The 26,963-nt window shown below is 35.6% G+C and overlaps 1 protein-coding gene and 1 non-coding gene across 4 annotated transcripts in view; both read left to right on the forward strand.

Annotated features, from left to right (window-relative positions):
- LOC149775779 (uncharacterized) overlaps positions 1-12,494 on the forward strand; it is a 45,186-nt gene extending 32,692 nt beyond the window's left edge. Inside the window, exons 2-7 of one of the 3 annotated variants that reach the window (XM_089943748.1) lie at positions 2,775-2,913; positions 4,682-4,794; positions 7,239-7,370; positions 9,666-10,468; positions 10,961-10,982; positions 11,524-11,664. In XM_089943748.1, coding sequence (XP_089799874.1) covers positions 2,775-2,913; positions 4,682-4,794; positions 7,239-7,370; positions 9,666-10,468; positions 10,961-10,967 — 1,194 coding nt within the window. In that variant the 3' untranslated portion in view covers positions 10,968-10,982; positions 11,524-11,664. Of the gene's footprint in view, positions 1-2,774; positions 2,914-4,681; positions 4,795-7,238; positions 7,371-9,665; positions 10,479-10,960; positions 10,983-11,523 lie in introns of all 3 variants that reach the window. The other 2 variants (XM_089943746.1, XM_089943747.1) reach the window with 2 other exon arrangements.
- Positions 12,495-25,922: 13,428 nt separating this feature from the next.
- Trnas-cga (transfer RNA serine (anticodon CGA)) lies at positions 25,923-25,995 on the forward strand. Its single transcript has one exon. It is a non-coding gene; the product is annotated as a tRNA-Ser (tRNA).
- Positions 25,996-26,963: the final 968 nt, after the last annotated feature.

Genomic DNA, 26,963 nt, shown 5'->3' on the forward strand with positions numbered 1-26,963 from the left:
ACGAAGACACACAAGTCAATGAGAATTATATATTTTTTATGACATAGAGGTTAATAAACATGCAATTTCTGACATTATAACTACCCCCTTATATCAGTCTAACACAAACTAATTAAACCAAGAGCCTGTAAAAACTTGACGTACGCAAGCGCACCAACATTATGATTTTATTGACGCGTTGAATCCTACAAAACATTATAAAAGGCTCTTCCTATTTTCTTTTGACTAAACTGACCTTTGACCCCTCACGGTGGGTGAGTCATCCTTATCTGTCTGCCATCGCCTCCGAAGTTATCAACAGCGATATATTCTGGTCGTACAACCTACAAAAGTCATGAACTACTCTGGAAGAGCTAACTATACAACAGAACTCTGTAAATGCATAGCCATACACCCTGTTTAAATACCAGCATAGCGATATATATATATATATATATATATATATATATATATATATATATATATATATATGCATGTGTACATATAAACTGACTTGGCTACAAAGTAAACGTTAACACGTGCGTCTTTTAATGTCTGCAACCAGAATAATTGTTCAGGTTTATGAAGTTTGAACGCTCTCCGTTGTTTGCTTTATATAAGATTAAATTTAACTTGTCTATTCAGATAACAATATAATACACCAGAAACAGACGATATTCTATCCAATAGCATTACGTGGCTTAGGTCTGATGTTCTATAAAATCTGGAATTAATTGAGAAACATTTAATGTATTAAACCATTTTGTCACACACAGAGGATAGCCAAACAAATAATGTCTAACGATTTCACGCACCCTTACAACTGAAGACTGCGTCCGTACAGTGGACGCAATGAAACTCACGGCTGGAGAACACATGCGCGCTGTAGTAGGCGAATAAAATCCTCAAGACTAAAACCATACATCATGCGTATTGTTGTACGCGGCCAAGAAACACAACTCTATACTGATATTCATATACAATACAAAGGTATCTTCGTTCACACAATTCCGTGACATTCATAGTACGTTGTTTTTATAGACATTAAAGGTGCAAAGTAGCTTCACATATGCTGTATTCTTAAGTGATGTCAACTCATACCTTTGACACCGATGTTCATCCCATACTCCCCTTGTCTCGAGTCATCCAACCCAATTATTTTAATGAGAGAGAGAGAGAGAGAGAGAGAGAGGTAAGTATGTTCAAGTTATAAATAAAATGTTAATACTTCAGGTAAAACGGAACTGTAGACTTTTCGTTCTGATATCTGACACTATATGCTACAAAACTTGCTTGCTAACACTGTCAAATTACATGCATTCCATCATGCTAGTTGTCAATATTTGGTACTGGCTACACTACGCTTGTGTTATTGATAGTGTGCAGACTCTGATCAAACCTTTAAATCAGTCACATCGTAAACTATGATACATTTATTGAGCTCTACATACACGTCGTTGACATGCTCTCTGTGTCTGGCTTCGTCTTTTTATTTTCTGGTCAACATACAAGTATTATTTCTCTCCGTTTCAGCTACCATTCTTGATTTATCGATATTTATAGTTGGGTATGCTGCATATCTTAACCTGTTTGAAACATTGATTTAAAAGTAGATAGATATAGAACATACAGTGTCATTTTTGCAAGAAATTATCAACCGAGTTTATATTAGGATAATACAATAAAAGAGATTAGGCCTGTTATGATTAAAGAATTAATTTAATAACTTACTAATACGCTACAGTACCTTATATCTATTTATTAATGGTATTTACAATGGACAGCAAATCGTCCCCTGTTGAAATATTACTAATACGCTACAGTACCCTATATCTATTTATTAATGGTATTTATAATGGACAGCAACTCGTCCCCTGTTGAAATATTTTGAGAGTTCCATGTACATATAAAGTAAATATTAGTCATCATAAATCGAGAAGTTTTCTTGACCGAGAGATAGCCACTTAAGGTTAGACAACTTTCATTTTTGTATACCACGGTATCTATTATAGGTTATCGTTTCAAAAAGCTCAAAACAGAATAGGAATCCACTAAGCTTCAACATTTGTATATAAATGGTCTCTCCTGAACATATAACACAAAATAAAATCGATAAAAACAATACAGAATATATCGATATCGCTTTTGGAGATTTGTTAACCAGCAAGCGATAATAGATCCTGGAATTTCATCTCAGTCTAAGATCAAGAAACATATATTGATGCAAGCAATGAAAAGGTTGATTTTAAAAAAAGAGGAAACTTAGTCTAAAGATGAGACTCATTGGACCAGCACATGATAATCCCAGTCTGCCGTTGTAAATGATCATTTTTCATACGTTTATAATTTTGCACATTTCAATTAAATTCCAATGCGATTATTATCATGTTATAGAAAATTTAAATCAGATTTGAAAAGTGAATATTTGTTTAATATAAATTATACCATTTTAAGAGGACCATTAAAGATGTGCAACATAAAGAACAACCTGCTTGAAATAGGGAGTATTGTGACGTAAGGTTTAGTCAGATCCCACAAAATATATCATGTCTGTAGCATTTTGTAAAATTATAAAATATATTTTGAGTTAATATAGAGTATGGAGGGAATGGCGTACCATCGCCTTTATAAATCAAGTAATATTTGGTTTAAATTAGTCGCTAACATTATCTAAAGACGGAGAAAATGTAAAGAATTTCGAATATTTCCAAAATCATTTATGACTGATTTTCAATCACAAAGGCTGCTGTCTTACTTCCCTTGTTATTTATCTTCCTTCCCAAAATATCTTTTAGAGCCGTAAGACGCGAGAAGACCGGAACAGCAGGCTCCTGGAAACACTTATGCTACGGGGATGTGATTCATTCCGGAAGTTTCGCCATGTTCTTTACCTGACAGGACACCTCTTCATCGCAGACCAACTCTTTGAAGATGGTGAGAAATTGGTTCAAATAAATAAAAACTAGTCATCTAATGCTATAACAGACGTTATGTCGTGATTTCTTTTTACTTTTTATAAATTTATTCACATATATCATGTCACAACATACATCGTTTATCATATTTTTATTTTACGAAGTACTGAAATTGTAATGTTAATTTGTTAATTCTGATTTGGAATACTTCAGATATCATTTTTGTCCCCCAACCCTTATGTATAAAACTTAGCACATATAGTGGAAGAATTGTAAAATCTGCCCCCCTTTTCGGTTTGCCAAACGAGGAAGTATTCTATCGCGACAATTATCTGCAACAGTTAAGCAATTACAGTAAACACTGTAGAAACTTCTGACTCATGGCATTGTTGCCTTGATGACCTATGTAAAGTTTGGAGGTCACAGATACAAACACTAAAATTGATTTATTTAAACGTTTGCCCTACATCGCCTTAGATGGTTCTGACAGATGTTTTGTAAATGGATTACTAAAATATGCCTTGAACAGATAGGAGACATCCCTTCTCCCTTCTTTCACATCAGGCCATTGTAACTTTGTGTTTGTTTCAATATCCTCGAGATCTGAATTAAAAAATGAACATGGCTTGAACGCGTGATATGTGGAAGCTTCCTTCGTAATCAAGACAAATGGAATTCATAAAATGTGCGTACGTGCTTCGCTAACTCCTGATAACTGGTATTTTGTCCCAAGATGATAGATAATTGCATGCTTAACGATTATCCCAGGTGTTATTCAACTGGCATATGGCTAAATGGCCCTTTGCATTATTTGATATCGATCCACGATTGATTGTTAAACCAGGTTCGATATTTAGATCCTCTAAAATAAATATATATTATCATGCAGTAGATCTTGATGAGGCATCTATCAATTCATTCACATCATAAGATGACGTTTCATAAAGGACATTACTGGTGGGTATTAGTAATTTTGTCTATACGGTTCTTAGGAGAAGGAATCGTGATAATCGTTAATCCGGTGATACGATTAGCAGGTGGAGAAGCGTCATATGTCATCGCACAATGACAAGAGCAGCATTCTATCCATGTAGTTTATGACTTAATCAATACTGGTGAAACGCGTCTGAGAAAAAACGTGTACGATCTGCATACAATTTATCTAAGTACCATTCAAAAAAGGTGAGGTGGGATTGTTTGTATCAAAATTTTCAAACACGGTAATCTATGGTAGATTTGTACACTCTACGTTTTAGTCACTCAAAACTATAGCAATTATTGATCCATTGCCTTGCCTAAAAAATACTGATCCTAAATTCCGATTTAGATTATTTGACAAATGTTATATTTGCTAGTCAAGAGTTCTGAGAAACCAACCACCTTCATACCTTGAACATTGATGGGAGGTTCATCCACCTCTATACCTTAAATGTTGATGGCAGGCTCAACCACTAATACCGTAGATTGTAGATTGTGACACTTGATGATATCTTATGCAGCACGAGTCATCTCACAAATCCTCTAAACTTTCATCAAGCATCAAATAAAGACAGATCGATTTGATTGGCAGCAGAAAGGATGCGATTTCTTTGTTTCAAGATAAATTACATGGTGCATTCCTAATAAATATATTTCTACTTGATTCATTTATATCTCATAGATGAAGAGAACGATCCAAACAATATAAGTTTGGTAAATAGCCTGCTGCCCACATAACTGTCTTCGGCACATGAAATACTCGAATACTTGCATGAAAAATATATTTCTGTTTTATATTTTAACTTCAGAATCTGAGGGCAAAGCACTGACATCCGAGGAAATATTCACTCAGTTTCCAAACATCTTTAAGCGCGTCAGTGACCAAACAAAAGCGAAACTTCTACGTTTCCTTGATGCAAAGGTAACGTGGGTAGTGGGTTAAAACACAACACAACAAAACATAACAAAATGTATGTTAATCTATATTTGTTACACGAGGCCCGCTTGAGGCAACATCTGATAAAAGGGAGCAAAATACGGTTCCATGATTCTCGCATCATGACATATAGTATATGGAAATATTAAGGAAATCAAGGGTATAATGATGTAGCTAAATGCACGTGAATATGTATTATCTAATGACACCTGACTAAATGCATAGAACTGTGCATTATCTTATGATGCCTGGCTAAATGCACGTGATTGTGTATTACCTCACGGTACATGGCTAAATGAATATGAATATGTATTATCTAATGACACCTGACTAAATGCATAGAACTGTGCATTATCTTATGATGCCTGGCTAAATGCACGTGATTGTGTATTACCTCACGGTACATGGCTAAATGAATATGAATATGTATTATCTAATGACACCTGACTAAATGCATAGAACTGTGCATTATCTTATGATGCCTGGCTAAATGCACGTGATTGTGTATTACCTCACGGTACATGGCTAAATGAATATGAATATGTATTATCTAATGACACCTGACTAAATGCATAGAACTGTGCATTATCTTATGATGCCTGGCTAAATGCACGTGATTGTGTATTACCTCACGGTACATGGCTAAATGAATATGAATATGCATTATCTAATGACACCTGACTAAATGCATAGAACTGTGCATTATCTTATGATGCCTGGCTAAATGCACGTGATTGTGTATTACCTCACGGTACATGGCTAAATGAATATGAATATGTATTATCTAATGACACCTGACTAAATGCATAGAACTGTGCATTATCTTATGATGCCTGGCTAAATGCACGTGATTGTGTATTACCTCACGGTACATGGCTAAATGAATATGAATATGCATTATCTAATGACACCTGACTAAATGCATAGAACTGTGCATTATCTAACCTGGCTAAATGCACGTGATTGTGTATTACCTCACGGTACATGGCTAAATGAATATGAATATGCATTATCTAATGACACCTGACTAAATGCATAGAACTGTGCATTATCTTATGATGCCTGGCTAAATGCACGTGATTGTGTATTACCTCACGGTACATGGCTAAATGAATATGAATATGCATTATCTAATGACACCTGACTAAATGCATAGAACTGTGCATTATCTTATGATGCCTGGCTAAATGCACGTGATTGTGTATTACCTCACGGTACATGGCTAAATGAATATGAATATGTATTATCTAATGACACCTGACTAAATGCATAGAACTGTGCATTATCTTATGATGCCTGGCTAAATGCACGTGATTGTGTATTACCTCACGGTACATGGCTAAATGAATATGAATATGTATTATCTAATGACACCTGAATAAATGCATAGAACTGTGCATTATAATATCTTATGATGCCTGGCTAAATGCACGTGATTGTGTATTATCTCACGGTACATGGCTAAATGAATATGATTCTATATTATCTCCCAATATCTGGCTAAATGTAAATAGTTACATATTATCTCACAATATGTGGCTAAATGAATATGAATATATATTATCTCACGATATCTGGCTAAATGAATATAATTATTTATTGTTTCATGATACCTGACTAAAAGAATGTGATTATATATTTTCTTACGATATCTGGCTAAATGAATATGAGTTTGTATTATCTCGTGATACCTAACCAAGTCCCTATTTTCTGACTATATACTGAAGCAATCAATCGAGTTGAACTGTCTTACTCTTGTGCATGTGAAAAATTGATTTTAAAGTTCTCAGTGCTCTAATAGTACTAGTGTCTGTATACTGTGGTAATACTGCTGTTTGTGTACTGTGATAGTACTGCTGTTTGTTTGTATACTGTGATAGTACTGCTGTTTGTTTGTATACTGTTTTAATACTGCTGTTTGTGTACTGTTATAATACTGCTGTTTGCATAGTTTGATAGTACTGCTGTTTATATATTGTGATAGTACTGTTGTCTCTATGCTGTGATAGTACTGCTGTTTGTATACTGTGATAGTACTTTTGTTTGCATATTGTAATAGTACTGTTGATTGCATATTGTGATAATACTGTTGTTTGCATATTGTGATAGTACTGTTGATTGCATATTGTGATAATACTGTTGTTTGCATATTGTGATAGTACTGTTGTTTGCATAGAGTGATAGTACTGATGTTTGTATACTGTGATAGAACTGAATAATAACAGTACAAGGTTAAAGTACATTAAACTAGAATATGCTATAGTCTGTCTCCTTTTTATTCATTACAGTCTATACAACGAATTATAATCCACGAAATTGCCAACTTGTATTACTATTTATAATTTTGCTACAGTGCTGCATCGTTGTCAGTAAACAGTTCGCATCAAATGGCTCGTTTTATTTTTACCGTTATTGAAATGTCTCAATAGGTAAGGCAAAAGTCTTTGGAACATGCATGGAACGGTGATGCTAAAGAACGGATCGACAATCTGGAATCTAGGAAAAGCAACTTTGAATGTGAAAGAGAATTCAAACAACAGTTTGAAGAGAAGAAGAAGAAGGTTAGGAATCTCAGTCATTATATTTAGGGCTGTAACTGCTGCTGCTGAAAGTAAACATCAGAACACGCTTTTAACTAATTATGTATTATTTTACATATTTTGATTTCTACTGGTATAATTTCACACACACACACACACACACACACACACACACACGCACACACACACACGCACACACACACACACACACACACATATATATATATATATATATATATATATATATAGAGAGAGAGAGAGAGAGAGAGAGAGAGAGAGAGAGAGAGAGTTTTATCTTGTCATATTTATGAAACATTTCATACAGTACTGTAACCTGCGAAAAAATAATTATAAAAAGAACACGAACACAATGTTTTCCTATCAATTTTAGAAAGAGTCATATAATTTACCGATGTGAATTTTAAGTCCCTTATTATTTTCTGTGAGATGTATTATGACTAACCTGTACAGTTTTGTGGTTAAAATCAATGTACATGTTAATCATCATAAGTAAGCTTTCGTTTTGTCGCTCTATAATTACGTCAGAGTTGATTTACAATACAGTCATTCATAATTTGTTTTCGTTTATATTGAACACTTGGGTTACGGGCAAAAATCATCAGTCACCAAATAACTGCCATGTAGAATAAAAGTTAAACAAGGAGAGAAGCAAACGTTAAAGTATTAACGAAACTTGTACATGAGCTATATTTGAACATGATTGAACCCATTTATTCCTTTTGAAAGTTGCTTGATGGTTTCAGCGTATTATGGAATTCTTGACTGGCTTTCTATTCAGAGATTTTTCTCATGAGTAAAATTTTTGAAAGAGGGATATAATAAACATACGCCATATGGGCGAGTTCTATTGGTCCCTTAAATGAACTTTAACAGTAAATTAGCAAAAAGATATAAACGTTGTCATAGCGGAATAGAAAAACAAAACAGAACATTTTGTAAATCGTACTCCGGATGGCAAACGAGTCAAATGCACTCAAAACTATGTTACGTAAGAAGTCATGCCTACTGTAATGAAGGGTCCTGTAATCACCATACAAGATTAGATCCGTATAAGATCTAACCTGGAACTTAAACTGAACCAAGTTTATGTTACTCGACATTGGGCATAATAATGATGCAAATATAATATTTTATGCTTGTAGACCAGAGGATCTCTCACATAAGAAACCAACAATCATTTCAGTTATATGGCAGACAAACCCCCATTTCCAACCAACAGTGGCGCCACTAGGGTTGGTGTCACCAAGTGCGGTAACTCATGGTGTCACCCCCACGGATCCCCTTCCTGCACAAAAATTCAAAAATGTTATAGACAGTGATATACGGTAACTCATGGTGTCACCCTCACGGACCTCCTTCCTGTACTAAAATTCAAACAGTTTATAGACAGTCATTTTGGTGTCACTCCCTCTAATGGTGTCACCCGGTGCGGTACGCACCCCCGCACCCCCACCCCACATAATGACGCCACTGCCATCCAAACACATCTAACATGCTACATTGTTACGTTTATAGCTAATCACATACTTATCACGTGAAACAGATGACTTAATACTAATTTCAGGTAGATAGCAAACCAACTAAAATTTCCCGCCTAAATAGATGGTGACAATGTTATACCCAGTCTCATACTGAGAAAAAGTGTGATCCAGTATTTAAACAATAACTCTCCCAATAAATTTCAAGATGACGGTTTAATGTTAAATTCCCATTAGATGCAATAAACCCACCAAGATGGCGGTCTAATGTTAATTGTCTCCAGAGTGTCATAATAATGGCGGCCGTAATGGTAATTCCATTTATTCCCAGTGTCGTTAAAAATGGTGGCCCTAATGTTATTATATCCTTATTCTCCCATGTGCCGTTTCCATGTTAAATTCCCCGTATGCCCCACTCCCGTGTCATATTTTGCCCCCATCTATCAGACTATACCACTGACGTATCGAATATTGAGGTGTTGGGCCACTTCTCGCATAATCTACATGGTCCATGTTTTCCTACCGTGGTATAATTCGTATAAATGAAAGGTTTAATTGGAGAACAAACTCTTAAAGAGACGTTTCTACGGGGAAAATAGACTTGTGTAGTTTGTCCCGGGGAAAAATTACTCTTGAATATAATTTCCGGATTTGGGGCGGGGGAGTGAGGGTGGAGTCTCATAATTTGTATTAACATATTTATACCGATTGCATGGGTGATTTTAAATGCAGCATTGCTTACGCGTTTCGTTGCAGTTAAGCTTGATTGCGTGAAAATTTAAATATTGTAAACATAACTGCATGTCATTTATTTCAGGAAAAAGAACTGACAAAAGAGGTAGAACGTTTGCATGATGAGCTGAAGAAGAGGGATATAGAGTCGGAAACACTTGCGAGAGAGATTAACGAAATGAGAAAGGGGTACAAAATGGAGCTAGATAAACAAGCTAGATTTAACGCAGCGAACAACAATTCCGTACTGAAACTTCAGGAGCGATTGTTTGCTTTTAACGATAAAATAAAATTCATGAACCATTCCATCCGTCAGTTTTTGAAAGACACGGACATTTTTCCAAATTCCGACTTGGACGATATCAGAATATCAATGTTAGAAGAAAACGTTCAGGCTTTATTGCAGGTTGCCAAAGCAAACATGGAGACGACATCATCTAGTGCCGCGGAGAGAAACGATGTTTTGAGCATGCTAAAACTGTCGGAGCAAAAGAACTATAAATCTGTGTCGGATATTGTGAAGAAATTCTTAGAGAAAGAAGAGAAAGCGAAACTGAGCATTCTGAGAGAAATCGAAGAGCTTCAACGGATTCTGAAGGGGAAGGACAGACAATCAAAGACGTTTCACAATCACGCTTCCACAGATTTTAAATCTTTGAAGATGCAAATAGCCACTATTCGAGTAGAAGTTGAACATTTGAAGAAGAAACTTGAATGGAAGGACGCTCAAATCACAGATCTAATTCAACAAAATAGCACTCTGAGGGGAGTTGATCCACCTGCAGAAAAACAACAGACGGACATAGAAGAAGATATCCGGGATAACGTTATCATTAAGTCGCCTGAAACTGTTTACGAGATGAACATGGCGTACGGCCAGTATGAAAGGTACACGTAGGTATGCCATGTATACCTATACGCATTTAATTTTGTATTCCTGCACTGAAGAATGCTTAATACATAATCCCATGGAAAAGTCCGTGATACGTAGAATTCCATATAGTGTTCGTGTTGCGCTACGTTATAAATAATATCAAGAATTAAAGACATCTTCTTCCTAGTTTCAATCTGCATTTACGAAACCATCTAACATTATTAAGAACTGTTGTATGTGTTATTATAACCGTGTAGCTTTCATGTTAAAATTTCACTGTGACTATTTATCCAATAGTCCACTGGGTCAAGGAACACCTCATGGTTTAATACTAGTCCCACAAATGATTTTATGGTTTGATACCTAGCAATTCCAATACTATCCTTAAAGATTAACAAGAATGTAGACTTTCCAAGCCGTTTCACAGAGGTTAAGACCCTAGAGTGTGCTAACGCCACATTATCAAATATTAGTCTCACCAATGAACTACAATATTTCAATTTCAGCAACTGACTGTACGTGAATAGAGTAAGTATATGGGCAGTTTGTAAAATTAGACCCTGGTGATAAGTTTCGAGTGTTTTTTCCTTAGACAAATATTTTTTTACGGGTGGGAATCCGCCATTTTGCGCCTTCAAACAGGTATAGTTATATGACAGAAATGTTAATTTCATCCATTATTATTATTATCAAGATACCCTGCCACCAAGAATTGAAGTGTTGGCATAAACTATTATCACAAACTGACAGATGTTTCAGATTATAGCTATAGTAGTGTAAAATAAAGTTTAGAGACATTCCAAGTGTTCATTCGTACTATGGATGCAGTGTTGTGGTGTGAAATACAGTTAGAAGCATTCCAAATGTACATTCGCACTGAATTGTGGTTATAGTGCATAACAATATTCCAACGCTTTGTGTCAAACGAAGGGATAAAACGAAGGATAGTTTACACGTTTATCACTGTCATTAATTTATCCAAAGATAATAAAGTACTTTCAGTCATTGGTTTTGTGAGTGTTTCTAAAGGACACTTACAAAACATATATCTTGCAACTGTTATTTTCAGATATCTGAGAGACTTTAACCAAGTAAAGCACGTGTCGGCTGTGCGGAGGGGATCTTTAGCTGAGGTCAATCTGGAGAGAACCGTGTCCCCGACTTTGGCCGTTACCAGGAAAGGAACGCGCGTTACCTTGGAAAGTGTAAACCCTGTGTACGTCGGTGAAACTTTTGAGGAAAACAAACAATACGCAAGACGCAACAATTTCGCTGGATATCCAAAGAAAGAAACAGAAGACGGAACGCACAGTCGGTCTACAGTTGATCTAGCACCAATATATGAAACTTCAAGTAGAGAGAACGTTAGGCTGCCATCAATATTCAGGGAATCAGCTTTTCTGAAAGACTTTTCCTAAAGAACTTTACATAATTTTTCCAACTAATTTACTCTGAAACAAGAAATACCTATTTTTATTAAATATTTTTATTAGCTTTAACAAGGTTATTATTTATCTCGACATCTTTTACTATCAGTTTGTCATTTGCAGTTGAACAGTAACCACTTGGTTTATCTTTAGCATGGAAAATTGTATTTACAGCCAATATAAACTGATAATATTTCACCGTTATAAACGCAAGTAGTTTTTAAAGCTTTACTGTAACATTTAAATTATTCGCTCAGTCAATCAGTCCAAATGATAAAGTGGTGCACATATTTTCTTAATTCTTGCATGTGTATATATATATATATATATATATATATATATATATATATATATATATATATATATATATATATATATATATATATATATATATATATATATATATATACATATATATATATATATATAAAGAATACAAATCATATGGCGAATAACAATTCTTTCAAGTGCACCGGATCCAGTAAGAGATCACGTGTGTTAGGGATTGATTAAGATAGATGCAATAAACTGACAACGAACAGTGCGAAACTAGCATCTAACTAGCCTGAGCGCTTTCACCCTTTAATGAGTCTTTTTCAAAGGCAAATACAAAACATAGACAAGACAAACACATAAAACAGAAAAACTGTTATGTTTGCAAAACTTTAAATGTTTATGGCTCATCGATTTCTAGGTCAATACAAATAATTTCCAGTATCAGCATCAAGTTGAAATAAACTAGTTGAAACATAACAAAGTTAAAGGTTTAATTCCTGTAGAAACAGCCATGTGAAGTTTTGAAAACATAACCATTTTTCTGTTTTATTTGTTCGTCTTGTCTATGTTTTATATTGGCCTATGAAAAAGACTCATTAAAGAGTCGAACAGGCGTATAACTATTTGGAGGGGGTGTTTTATTCATAGCATGTAGAAATCATTATACCCACAAAAATTATTCGTCGCGAAAAATAATGAATTAGCAGTCTATTGTGAGTATTAGATTTGTGTGGAGGAAATTTAGATTAATGTTAACTTCTTAACTGCTTTCTGAAATTAATGCAATTGCATTTCGATGAAATTCGTAAGTTTAGAATTTTACTTGGGAAGCAAGGGGAGAAAACCTGTCCTTATTTGAAGATTATATTCATTGCTCGAGTTGCCTCCCTTCTGTAACATTATCGTTGCCGAAAGTAGCATAGAGTTATTACTTGTTTTAATTCTTTGATATTGACTGAAAACCAGAAAAAGAGAAACAGATACGAGTAGAAAAGAAAAGAAAAAATAAAAGGTTAAAGAAAAGCAGAAAACAGATTTTCAGTATAGTTGTGAACTTTGTTTGAAACAGTCGATCTGCATAAGAAATGGAGCCTTCTAAGAAAAAGAACTGTAATCAATGTGGAGAGAGAGAGAGAGAGAGAGAGAGAGAGAGAGCATTAAATTAAATAAACCATTTACCATTAATTTACTTGCTTATTTCCGTTTGTTTCATTTTTGCATACGACATAATCCATTAACACAATGAGCAACACCGACTAAGCTATTAATTTAAAATTGTATTAAATTTGCCGACATTTTATGTAGCTTGTCAAACTTGGGTGGTTCTCCTAGTGATCACGCGCTCTGCCGGTGACCGGAATCAAAGTATCCTCCTCATGGCCTGTGTGATGATCTACACCGGACTATAGATTGTCCTTGTGAGCACGGCATACAAGATAAAGTTCAAGATCCAGACTGTCTTTCGGATAGTTGCACAAAGAGCAGAGATGGATGAGCACTCGCTTATGTGAGTAAAGAGTGGAAAACAACTGATGGCGTCCACTCTCCTTTACCCAATCAGTACAAGGTGACTAAGGCACCTACCAATCATTTCTCGGAGAGGGGTGTGTGCTGGAATTTTGAAATGTTGTTTCAAACCAGGGCATTTTTCTTCAAAAATAAAATCGTGTCTCCCTCTCCTGGACCCATGTGCTCCTAAACACTCAATGTTAGGCTCCTAACAATGCACGGTTAGGAATCTGACCCCTCGCCTTTTCCGTGCTAATTTTGGGGCAGGGCTGAGCCAGGATATTTTGTTTTATCTTTTACCTCAAGATAATATTTACTCAACTAATATAACAGGTGTAGCAGGTTAACTTTTTTCTATGGACCAGGAAAAGACCCAACCCCAGAAAACTAAATGATCGGTTTCTTATGCCGTCAACACTTTAAAGCTGTCTTAACTTATAACAGCGTAATGTTTCCCCGTTGATAATGTTAATAATTTTACTGAACAATTAATTGCCATTTTTCAGTAAGTTTCTCAGTTGAAGTGTGTCTTGTCTACTTGGATTCAGTTTTGAGGGTATACACTACGCATTGAATGTACTACGTTAATAAAAAACAAAGAACTAGCAATGCTTCCAACTCTTTTTTACTGACAGAAAAATGTGTATTTGACCGTGTCAATGCAGTATTAGTCCAAATTAATGATTGAAAAAATTGGGTGTGGGTGTCATTGTATGTAATGAAATACCTTGATGTGCATGCGAGCCTTTCGACGACCATTAAAAAACAGTCACGTGGTCCCTCGGAAGGGGATTCTCTGACTGACTTATGAACACTGTCTCCTTACTAACCTCAGCTATCATGCTAGATTCCTGTCTGGACCAAATTGTAACAATGTTCCCATGCCTGATTCAATAGCTGTATACATCTGGATCCCGTCTTCCCTAGAACGCTATATACATGACTGCATGTATTAAGACTGGAGACGAATTTAGCGAGGATGTGTAGACTTCGGCCGATGATGATATTGACTGGCGGTTTAGGGGCTGATATCGCCTGTTCATTGAAACCTGCAAATCTGCAGCCACTTATGTCTGCATACATCAGTGTACATCTCATGCACTTAACGGTATTTCTCGCGTTTGTTGAGTCACCGTCGGCTGAAGGGGTCTTTTGACGATATGTTCATAACATTTCCGGACCCAATCTTATATTTAGCGACCTGTAATTCCACATTGAACAGCACTACTCTCTGTCATGTGGCCATTTTGAATTTCGCGATCGATATGGCTATTACCAAATACCGGTAAGCATCTAAACCGTACGCAGGTGTGTTCCGGAAACAACTGCATGGAGCAAAATTGCACATTATAATAAACACGTGACATCATACCAACATATCGTCCATCATAATCAATACAGATTTGGTTGGGGGGTGATTTATCGGACTAGTGTAAACCGTGTGCAATTGCGCTATTAAACATCTACTTTTGCAAGTATATAATGGAATTTTAAATATGAGATGACATGAACAAAGGTTTGTTTTCATTGTCATTTTGTGTTTTATGGTACAGTAAAGCATGAAAGTTGTTTAGTGTCAAATTAATAGGAGTAAAGTGCCTCTCGCAAGGACAAAATATGGATATTGCAAACGGAAAACATCGGCATGTTACATAAAACACATATCCTTGCTTTCCTCTGGTGTTCAGAATACTAGGCCGATAAATCAGCCCTCCACCCGTGATGATATTGACTGGAGGTTTAGGGACTGATATCGCCTATTCATTAAAACCTCCAAAAATCTGCAGCATATCTTGTCTGCAATCATCGGTGTACATTTTATACACTTACTGGTATTTTTCGTTGTTGTGGAGCTACCATCGGCTGAAAGGTTTAAATCCTATATTTGGCGACTTGTAAATCCACGTGGAACAACACAACTTATGTCCTGTGGCCATTTTGAATTTTGCGCTAGATATGGCTGTTACCAAATATACGTGTCTAAATTGTACCGGAAAGATTTGCATGGAGCAAAATTGCACATTTTAATGAACAAGTGACATTAGACCCATATTTTGTCCATCAGTATTAACACATAACTGAGGTGTTGATTTATCGGACTAATAGAATAAATGTATTTATTTAAGAATTGCCTTACCTTTTACTACATTTTGTTTTCTTAAAGCACATAAAACCCATCCAAGATGTATGCTACATGAATGAAATCACTCCCTTGTCAAATTTTCTTGTTGTACGATGACAAACATAGAGGTTGGTTTTTCTGTGTGTTCAGAATATCCAAAAAGGAACTTTTACGTTCTAAACCTGTGATTGGACAGTGAGAATGCTTTTCGCCATTATTCATCCAATCAAACGCGAGAGAAAGGAACATTACTAACCTTGACTTTGCACGTTATCCTCTCCCTTTGTCTGGCGGACAGTAGGTATTCACAGGAGCTTTCTTTTTGCCTTTTCAAAACTTTAAATTATTCCTGTCATACTCAGTCCCCTTAAATTGTTATATCATTCTAATCTCAGTCCTTCTTTCTCAAGTGGGCATCCATGTGTACGGTGAGCTTGATAGGCCGTGCATGACAATAAAGGCACTAAGCACGCCCTGCTCCGTCTTGAGCTCCGAATGAACAAACATTTACCATGATGGAGAGGTGGTAGCTTGACAAATTTTTGCTAACAAAATCTTTCGCCATCTAGACTGGAGTCATAGTCTTTCAGTCCTTTTACGCACCAGATATGAAATTCTCTGTCTAAATAGTGGCCTCTACCAGGTTCATCTGAATTCAACACTGCTGCTGCTTTGTTTTAACGCAAGGTGGAATGCCATCACTTTCCAGCAATCTGTATTATCATTCTGGAATTGCGTGATGCGTAACCAAAAATTAACCACGAATGCAAGAGAAGAAACTCAGAAGCTAGTGACAAAAGTCACAGTGACCAGTCTGCTCTTTGAACTTCACAACCTGATTCCTGCTTTACGTGAACAATAAAAATTACGGCATTGATAGCTTGGGGAGGGGAGATTCATTCACCTATGTGGTGCATGTTCCCAACTGCAGGAGTACATCCGAGCCTGCAAAACCAAAGGCGTTTTCTGTTGAAATATTTTCAAGATTGAACCTCTTCCGGTCGCGGCACTATATTAATTGGTGTAACTGACGGTATTCGTTTATTCTTCATAAATTTTGATTTTTTAAAATAAATATCGCAATCTTAAAATCATAAATCATTCAAGGAAGAAAGAAGACTCGGCGTAGTCATGATTTACACCATCTCATTCAGCATGCAAATTCATCATCACTACGTTGTAACTTGAAATGGCTTTATATCTATCAAAATATTTTCTGGAGCAACGAACTTCTTCTGATGCAGGCACCGCAATAAAGAAGCTTTATTAATCTTAAAAAAAATGACAAAATGGAATTATTATCAATATCGCAATAGTAAATATCACTTTTGTGAAAGACAAAGAAGGATTCAGCGAAACTTTTAAGTCCAGGAGGTCCATAAGTTTGCGAGTTACCAGGGACGGACCCAGGAATGTAGATGTGTGGTGGGTGGGTGCTTAAACATGTAGGAAAGGGGTTTATGGGACGGAACCCCTGGTAGAAGCCCATAAGCTCGTGCATTTTAAGCGTGTTCTGGTCATAATTTGAACAATATAAATGTAATGGAAACTTACTCTAGTAAATGTTCTGGTTGTTTCTCACCCATTTTTAGAAAGGGGTGGGTGGGTCGGTACAGTTGGCTGCTCCTCCTTCTCATTGTATATGTTCATGCATTCATTATCGATGTGTCACAATGGCTCTTCATTCATTGTATGGCGTAAATGCGTGTACTTCTGCGAAAGCAACCTGGCATTATGTGGACACAAAATACTTGCCTGCTCGTTGTTGAGAAGTCGCGAGAAATAAGCACATGGTTTCAAAACTGGAATCCAATCAAACATACAGAAGAGTGAGTTGTATACAAGACACTGTAAAACTGAGTTTATAAATTCGTTATATGCATGTAAGAAATATAAAAACTTAAGCGCAGAATCCGTTTGCTTATTTTACCTAAAACAGAAAAACACATTTATCTGGCAGTTTGTTGTGGCTTTCTTGTCGGTGGGAGGGTAATGAAAATGTTACTTCTGAAAACAAGAAGTTACGAACTCAGCAGAAACAGGCTACTTCTTTAAGTATAAAATAATGAAAATACGTTCCAAAGATGGCGACAATCACGATAGTTAACTGGAAATGCTAATGCGATAACGTCTCAAATATATATTACCAAAATGTATGTTTTTGTACCTGTACTTGGTTTAGAACAATTTAACCAGATCAATCGCTTCCCAGTTAAATATTCGCCCATGAAAGAAGCAGTTTAACACGCTGTTATTTATTCTGCTTTTCATTGTTTCTATTAAAACTTGCTCGAGATTATGTTTTGTTACTGTTCATTTGTACCTACAGTAATCGGCTCATGGTCATCATCTCACCAGAGACAATGGTGTTGATCGTAATGCTTTAAATGAAGTCATTTCATTGTATATCGTGTGCATACGTGACTAAGATGTAACTGCGCAAAATTACGTATAGATATTGCGTATTTAACCCTGGGAGTACAATTTTTCTGTCTTTATATTTGTTATGTCAAATATTCTTTAGCATCTGCACACAAAATATGTCAGATATGACAGAGGTAGACTGAAAGTCTCGACTGAATTCTCGGCGTCAAATCATTATCCAAGGTTCACGGATACGATAGCAATCCAGGCCGGCTCGGATCGACTGCCATGGTGTGTCTTTGGAAAAGGCACTTAGGCCCCATTTCCTCGGCATCATAGAGCCAATAAAATGTTCAGAGTACCGTTCAAACCAACAAAAACTCAAACATTTGTTTACAGTTCCTTCCAAAGAGTGCACTTGGACCAGCTTAGCGGAAGTAATCATAAAAGAGCACAACCAACGTAAAGAAGCTGGGTTATTCTTGATGTCTTCTAATGTCTGAAATACTGATTATTTCTATGTTTAAAATAATCCCGTATTCACTCTATACCTGAATGGATCGTTATCCTGCGCTGATCGTAGTAATCCAACATTCTGAACAACAAAGTCTTCGCAGAGAGTTTCAATACAAAACAGTTTTGTTTTGTTTTTTAATTATGATCCCCCGAATTTAGCAGGACGTATGCTGTTACCTTCGTTCGTCAGTATGTATGTTCAGTTACATTTCGTTTCTAAGTCCGATTTCAGGCACTTTGGTGGAGAAACTGTGTTCTCTGAATAATGTTTTATTTGATGTTGCTTATAAATTATCCTACATAACTGATTAAGTTCACTGGCAATCTGATTTTGGAACGTTGAGCTTAATGATCAATAGATACAATTAATGGACTAATAGTATTTAGAGATACAAGATAAAGTAATCGAGAATTAGACAATATGTAAAGAAATCATACAGTGCCCTATAAACGTAATTTATGATAGCAGATGCTAATAACTGTACGTAGGTCACAGATGAAGCTTTCATTATCAGGAATACAATTTAAAAGTCAAATACTTCTTTTAAATTTATGTTGGAGAGAAAATGAATATTTAAATATTTCAGAGCAATGCTTTACTAATATGTCAACTCAACTGATTTTTTTATTTCATATAGTCCGTCTTTTTATGTGCTTTCAAAGGTGTTTAAGTTTAATTTTTTGTACATTGGGGGTCAATTTTCAAATCATTCTTTGAATATTTCTGCTCTACCAACATTTTTAACTCATTACGTTTACATGTATGGTGAACTTAAAGTAAAATCAAAATGAAACTTACAAAGTCAAAGAAATAATTGTACTCTTCGCTCTGAGGAGATTGTAATCATGTTTGATCTGAACAAACTTTTATGAGGAGATGAAGCTTCGATCTGAGAAATCATCTATCAAAGTGTCATAAGAGGGAGGCGAAAAGAACTAGAGCTGGGTAAAAACAGTTGAAAGACGAATCGTGTAGCTTGGAGCCCAAGTCATCCATTTTAAGCATGGTTTTTTTTGAATATATAATCATGATCTTTGGATTTGTATTCATGGTCTTTGGATTTGTAAGCATGATCTTGTAATATGTAAGCACGATCTTTGGATATGTTAGCATGGTCTTTGGAAATGTAAGCAGAAAAAATATAAATATGCGGCATGATGCCCCTGTGCTAGACATCACTATAAACTGACACACTGCAGACATCGTAGTGATATGACTGAAAAATGTTTGAATTACGTTAAAAACGTAACACACACACACATACTTTTCGAATGCCTTTAACGCTGAAAATCAGATTCGTTCTATCTTCCGAATAAGAGCGAAGCACATGTAGTTTTGTGCATTTTACATATGACGTCGTAAACTCGCTTGATTTATTCATGCGCGTCATGACTGTAATTTGTAAATAAACCTGAGCACAGAATGCAATGAAAATATTTATTTCAGCATTGTTTTATCATAGTAACATTAAGACATCAGGTTGCTGACTTAAAAAATAAGTTAAAGTATATATGGAGTAGACGCATTTTTCGGAGTAGCCAACGCGCAAGAGAAATTAGATAAGTTTCAGAATTTTTCACTTAGATTTGGTAATAAAACAAGCATAACATTTTATGAATATTAACCTTCATGAACCAGTGCACTTTCACATTTCTGTAGAGACCGTAGTACCATGAGAAGTTTATTGGTTCATAAAGCTTTATATTAACTTAAACAAAAGTCAACTAATGCGTATATAAGTCTTATGGTACCACCAATAGGAACATGAAAATAGTCTCTGAAAACAGGTGGTTCCCGTAATGTTGTTTTTAGCTTCTCAAGTATCAAATGTAGGATCAAATTTCTTGATCGCCTAGAATAGGTAGTTTCTTAAAAAAAGGTGTTCTGTAGAACAGGTTTCGACTGTGTACAGTGGGTTATAACTTCTTCCAACCTAGGACTGAGACAAGGGAATTTTTACTTTTACAGTAGGAAACTTTGTGGAGCAATAGGTCCTAAAATGAATTTCTGGACTACTTCCCCGTACAAATGAGTTTCAAGATGGCAGTCGAATAGAAGTGTATGCGTGCGTGCGTGTGTGTCTGTGTGTGCATGCGTGTTCATGCGTGTGCGTGCGTGTGTTTGTAAACTGATTCTTTATTTCAATATGAACAGATGAAGCTGAATGCGTGTGTGTGTGTGTGTGCGTGCGTGCGTACATGTGTGTGTGTGTAAACTAATTCTTTACTTCAACGTGAATAGAAGAAGCTGAATACAATGTACTACGCCCAGGAATTGCAATGTCATGGTGACTGATTCAAATCGCTTTCCTAAGTTATGACAGCAATTTACACAAAATGTTTTTACTGTACTGTTGTACTTGAAGTTTTTGCTAAGATTTGTCTGTCAGAAACAACTCTATAACTGTCACGAAAAATCGTTTAACTCTAATCCTGAATTTTAATGCCATATGGACTGTTTCGAATGCAAGGTACAAGACCAATCCGAATATTGCGGCCTTGGAACACCTTAGCCCATTTCTCTTCGCCCGTAAGCTCTTGTTTATTCAATGGCACTCTCCAGTGCGAACCTTTATCACAAGAAAGTGGCCTACAATACGTGTAAGTATCGATATTGCTCGAAGAGAAGTGTTACTTAAACACACACTTCTGATTTCATCGCGTTCTCCTTATATTGGAATCTCTCTCGGTAACGATCTTTCACGTAGGGAGCCTAAGCCGCTGTACACTCTTTCAGATTTGATATGATTTTTTTTATTATTTTTATAACTATCTGACCAAAAGAATCTGTTTTGCCCTAGAATCTTGTTTGGTGAAGTTATTTTTTTTTAATAATCATCAATTAATATCATTTATAATTTTAAATCTGTATTTTTACCTATCACAAGAAATAAATATATTTAATAATTTGATTAAATGATTTCATGGTCAATTTTACTTTTTAGCGGCGTGTTTCGTGCTTATTTTGGGGGACTTTCCATTTTCTATAGTTTTGCCGCCTTTTCATACTCGAGGGTTGGGCTCGATAAAATTGTTATTGTAGCAATGGTCACATTCACCAAAGACGCTGAAAATGGCGTTAAACCCACAACAACTACAAATAATAATAATAATAATAATAATAATAATAATAATAATAATAATAATTAAAAATAATATACGGCATTGACCAAAGCGGGGTTCTTGTGGAGTCAAACTACATGGGTGAAAAGGAAAAATTATTTCGCTCCATGCTTTATCAACGTAGTCATCATATACTTTATTATCATGCATTATCTTCGATAATGACTACATAAATTATGTTGACTAAACACATACGAAAAAAGTTGGTTAGCAGAATCATCTGTTTCTGCTCGGTAGTTAAATGAACTAACATTAATTGATCGAATATGTATAGATAGCAAGGCTGGTCACCAGAATCAGCTGTTCTTGCCATTGAGTTAAATGAACTGTGTAACATTAATTGATTGAATATGTATAGATAACACAGCTGGTCACCAGAATCAGCTGTTCTTGCCACTGAGTTAAATGAACTGTGTAACATTAATTGATTGAATATGTATAGATAGCAAGGCTGGTCACCAGAATCAGCTGTTCTTGCCACTGAGTTAAATGAACTATGGAACATTAATTGATCGAATATGTATAGATAACACAGCTGGTCACCAGAATCAGCTGTTCTTGCCAATGAGTTAAATGAACTGTGTAACATTAATTGATTGAATATGTATAGATAACACAGCTGGTCACCAGAATCAGCTGTTCTTGCCATTGAGTTAAATGAACTATGTAACATTAATTGATTGAATATGTATAGATAACACAGCTGGTCACCAGAATCAGCTGTTCTTGCCATTGAGTTAAATGAACTTTGTAACATTAATTGATTGAATATGTATAGATAGCAATGCTGGTCACCAGAATCAGCTGTTCTTGCCACTGAGTTAAATGAACTATGGAACTTTAATTGATCGAATATGTATAGATAACACAGCTGGTCACCAGAATCAGCTGTTCTTGCCATTGAGTTAAATGAACTATGTAACATTAATTGATTGAATATGTATAGATAACACAGCTGGTCACCAGAATCAGCTGTTCTTGCCATTGAGTTAAATGAACTTTGTAACATTAATTGATTGAATATGTATAGATAGCAAGGCTGGTCACCAGAATCAGCTGTTCTTGCCACTGAGTTAAATGAACTATGGAACATTAATTGATCGAATATGTATAGATAACACAGCTGGTCACCAGAATCAGCTGTTCTTGCCAATGAGTTAAATGAACTGTGTAACATTAATTGATTGAATATGTATAGATAACACAGCTGGTCACCAGAATCAGCTGTTCTTGCCATTGAGTTAAATGAACTATGTAACATTAATTGATTGAATATGTATAGATAACACAGCTGGTCACCAGAATCAGCTGTTCTTGCCACTGAGTTAAATGAACTTTGTAACATTAATTGATTGAATATGTATAGATAGCAATGCTGGTCACCAGAATCAGCTGTTCTTGCCACTGAGTTAAATGAACTATGGAACTTTAATTGATCGAATATGTATAGATAACACAGCTGGTCACCAGAATCAGCTGTTCTTGCCATTGAGTTAAATGAACTATGTAACATTAATTGATTGAATATGTATAGATAACACAGCTGGTCACCAGAATCAGCTGTTCTTGCCATTGAGTTAAATGAACTTTGTAACATTAATTGATTGAATATGTATAGATAGCAAGGCTGGTCACCAGAATCAGCTGTTCTTGCCACTGAGTTAAATGAACTATGGAACATTAATTGATCGAATATGTATAGATAACACAGCTGGTCACCAGAATCAGCTGTTCTTGCCAATGAGTTAAATGAACTGTGTAACATTAATTGATTGAATATGTATAGATAACACAGTTGGTCACCAGAATCAGCTGTTCTTGCCATTGAGTTAAATGAACTATGTAAAATTAATTGATCGAATATGTATGGATAGCACAGCTGGTCACCAGAATCAGCTGTTCTTGCCATTGAGTTAAATGAACTTTATAACATTAATTGATTGAATATGTATAGATAACACAGCTGGTCACCAGAATCAGCTGTTCTTGCCACTGAGTTAAATGAACTTTGTAACATTAATTGATTGAATATGTATGGATAGCACAGCTGGCAGCTGGTCACCAGAATCAGCTGTTCTTGCCATTGAGTTGGAAACAAAAATACAGAAAAATGGAAAACAGCTAGATAACTACACTTGTGTATAGTCGCTTAACTGTTTTACAAAACAACGTGTTTATCAGTAATTTTGGTCATAAATTGAACAGAGCTTGGTTGAATTACGGAGGAGTTGAAACCAGCTTGTAATCCACGGATAAATGAAGGACCAGTAAGGCTTGCAAAAAATGTTTGCATGTGATCTTACTGAAAAGGGTTAACTGAGCTCTGCAGAGTTTAATCGTAGACTGTGCAGTGTCAGTTATAAAGCTTTTAATTGCCGAAATAGCTACTAAATGAGAGTGTTAAACGTTCTGCAAAATCTTGTCTAAAAATGCCGAGAAATCTGCTAAAAGCATGTGCTCAGCGACACGTGGTATCTTTTCTGAACATGTCGAAATTACAAAATGAGTGTTCAACGTCACGAGATATCATGTCCGAAAATTCCGAATAATTATTAACGGAGAGTATTCAGCGACACGCAATATCTTGTCTGAACATGCAACGTGTAGAGGCAGCTACACAAAAATTTCAGAATTTGGGGTAAATGCAAAACACGACACGAGACTCCTACTGAGGAAGAAATTCTTATATGTCTAAGTTGTTTACTTCATCAATACAGTAGGAAATGATGCATGCTCTAAAGTTATACGTTTTTATTATTTTATAATTTATTTATTTATTTGCAAACTTCCATGCGAGTCTTTATGTACAACATAACGTTTATTTGTCTGACACAACACAGAATCGTGTCAGCGTAAATGAGTAACGTATGTTACAAATACTTTCTGGAAATAAGTAGAATTCTTAGTAACTTACCCTTCGACTATTTATTTGATAATGGGCCATTTGAATGGCAGCACGTATCTTATTTCTTATTGATTGGTTAATTAATTTAACATGCACATTTTTGTGGAATACTTTGAAATTAGTTGCCTCTGTGAGTTTCATTACATGTATATAGCGTTATTATAACGATCGAATCAACAAGGTTTTATTTGTTATCCTTTGTGTAATTTCATAATCAAAAATGGATTTTTTAAATTCGTGTTAATATGACTTACGTCACGATAGTACTGCACATATTTAATGACTTAATATAATTAATTTCAGTCAGAATTAGGAAAGAAGAAGAACGTTTTATTCGCATTCAAAATCAATGACGATTAATGATGAAATTACTCATCAGGATGAACGTTACTGTCATTCAAATCAAAGACGAATAATGAAGAAAAAGACAGCTTGGTAGATTTTTAAGTCACAATCGTTTAACCATTTTAAAAAATGTTCACATTCAACAAACACGTCACAAATTTGTTTGCTGTAAATAAATGTATCAATTAAAAGAGAGTGCCGAAATAACTACTAAACGAGAGTGTTCAAAGATACGCGATATCTTGTCTGAAAATGCAACGTCTACAGGCAGTTACGCAAGAAGATCTGAATTTGTGGTAAATGATAAAATACGTCTTATTTTAAAAACAAATTACCCTCTGAAGCTCATTTCCACAGCCGAGGTTAAGACACTAATCAATCACAGCTGCTACATTAGTCACGGACGTTGCTGTCCATAACAACGTGAATGGACCTCTGGAGATAAGGTAGCTTCGTTTATTTTAGCTCCTCCCGTCAGCCATTTTAGAACACCCCCCCCCCCCGCTGCTTTCTCTGTCTTAAGCATCCAATTAAAAATATCATTCTGTATTTATTTCATTCATTGTATGCTTATTTCGTGATGAATAAATAAATGAATCTGCTTTTATCTATTTCTATATCCAAAAGATAACATTCAGACTTTTATCGGCTGTATTGCCTTTTTATTGCAACAAATTAACCTTTCGTTCCAAAATATGCAGCTTCATTCAACATAAAGTGACTCTGTTTGGAATGAGGCTCCTCTTGCGCCCTTCGCCGCAATAAATTTCTAGCTTAACTACAAATATAGTCTGTAATGATACAAATATTTCATCGTTATTTTAGATTTTTGTCCGTGCTTTCTGTTAAAAACATAATTCAGGCTATATCTGCTTCTCACTGCTCCGGTGGCCTAGTGGTTAGAGCGTCCGCCTCGAATGCGGAAGGTCGTGGGTTCGATCCCCGGCCGAGTCATACCAAAGACTTATAAAAATGGTACTAACAGCTGCCTCGCTTGGCGCTCAGCATTAAGAGGTTAGTGTTAGGACTGGTCGGGCCTGGTGTCAGGATAATGTGACTGAGTGGGACATCATGCTATATGTCTGCGGCATGATGCCCCAGTGCTAGACATCACCATAAACTGCCACACTGCAGACATCGTAGCCAAATAACTGAAAAATTGTTAAAGCTATAATAAAAATCCAAATCACACACACACACACATCTCTGCTTCTCCAAACGGAAGTTTCGATACGTCGTCGTCGTTTCATAACTAATCGCGTTGACGTATCTAATGACGTCTAATTCTACTGCAACCTTGCTTCCTGGTGGACTAGTCCAAATATTTTAACATTTTGCAGGCATTGTTTCAAACTTTGAAAATTAATCTTTAGTATAACTTCTTATAAAGTGATTCCTAACAAAACGTCACTCAATGTGGATTTTTTTAAATCTAGTTAGAATGACCCAGAAAATACCAGGAATGTTAAATGCAATGAAACAAAGTCATATCTTAACTAGGTACTTCAGAACCGTGCGTAACAGAGACTATCTTCGTGAACTCCATGTAATTTAATTGAATTGGCTTTTCTCCTCTCTTTTTTTATACAAATAGACACGGATGTTTCCAGCTGTAATTTAAGATTCTCATGTGATTTATTAATACAATCATCATAACACGGTATTCATTAGGTTTACGTTCCTAGAATCAACAATTGGGGCCGAAACATATTTGTATTGAGATTTTTCAGTTCCAGTCAGATTCAGCTCCGTTACCAACTGTGCCTGCCATCAGGAATTTAATAAATAGTCTAATAGTTAGTTGCAAATACAAGTTATGTCCCATATATTTTTGATCATATGGTACTAATAATTGTTATTTTTCCGGAGATATGGGAAGCCTTACATGCAATCTAGATCTATCGACATTTCTGATTGAAGGA

The sequence above is a fragment of the Sinohyriopsis cumingii genome, chromosome 19, assembly GCF_028554795.1.
Source record: "Sinohyriopsis cumingii isolate HCF-2022 chromosome 19, ASM2855479v2, whole genome shotgun sequence".
NCBI lineage: Eukaryota > Metazoa > Mollusca > Bivalvia > Unionida > Unionidae > Sinohyriopsis > Sinohyriopsis cumingii.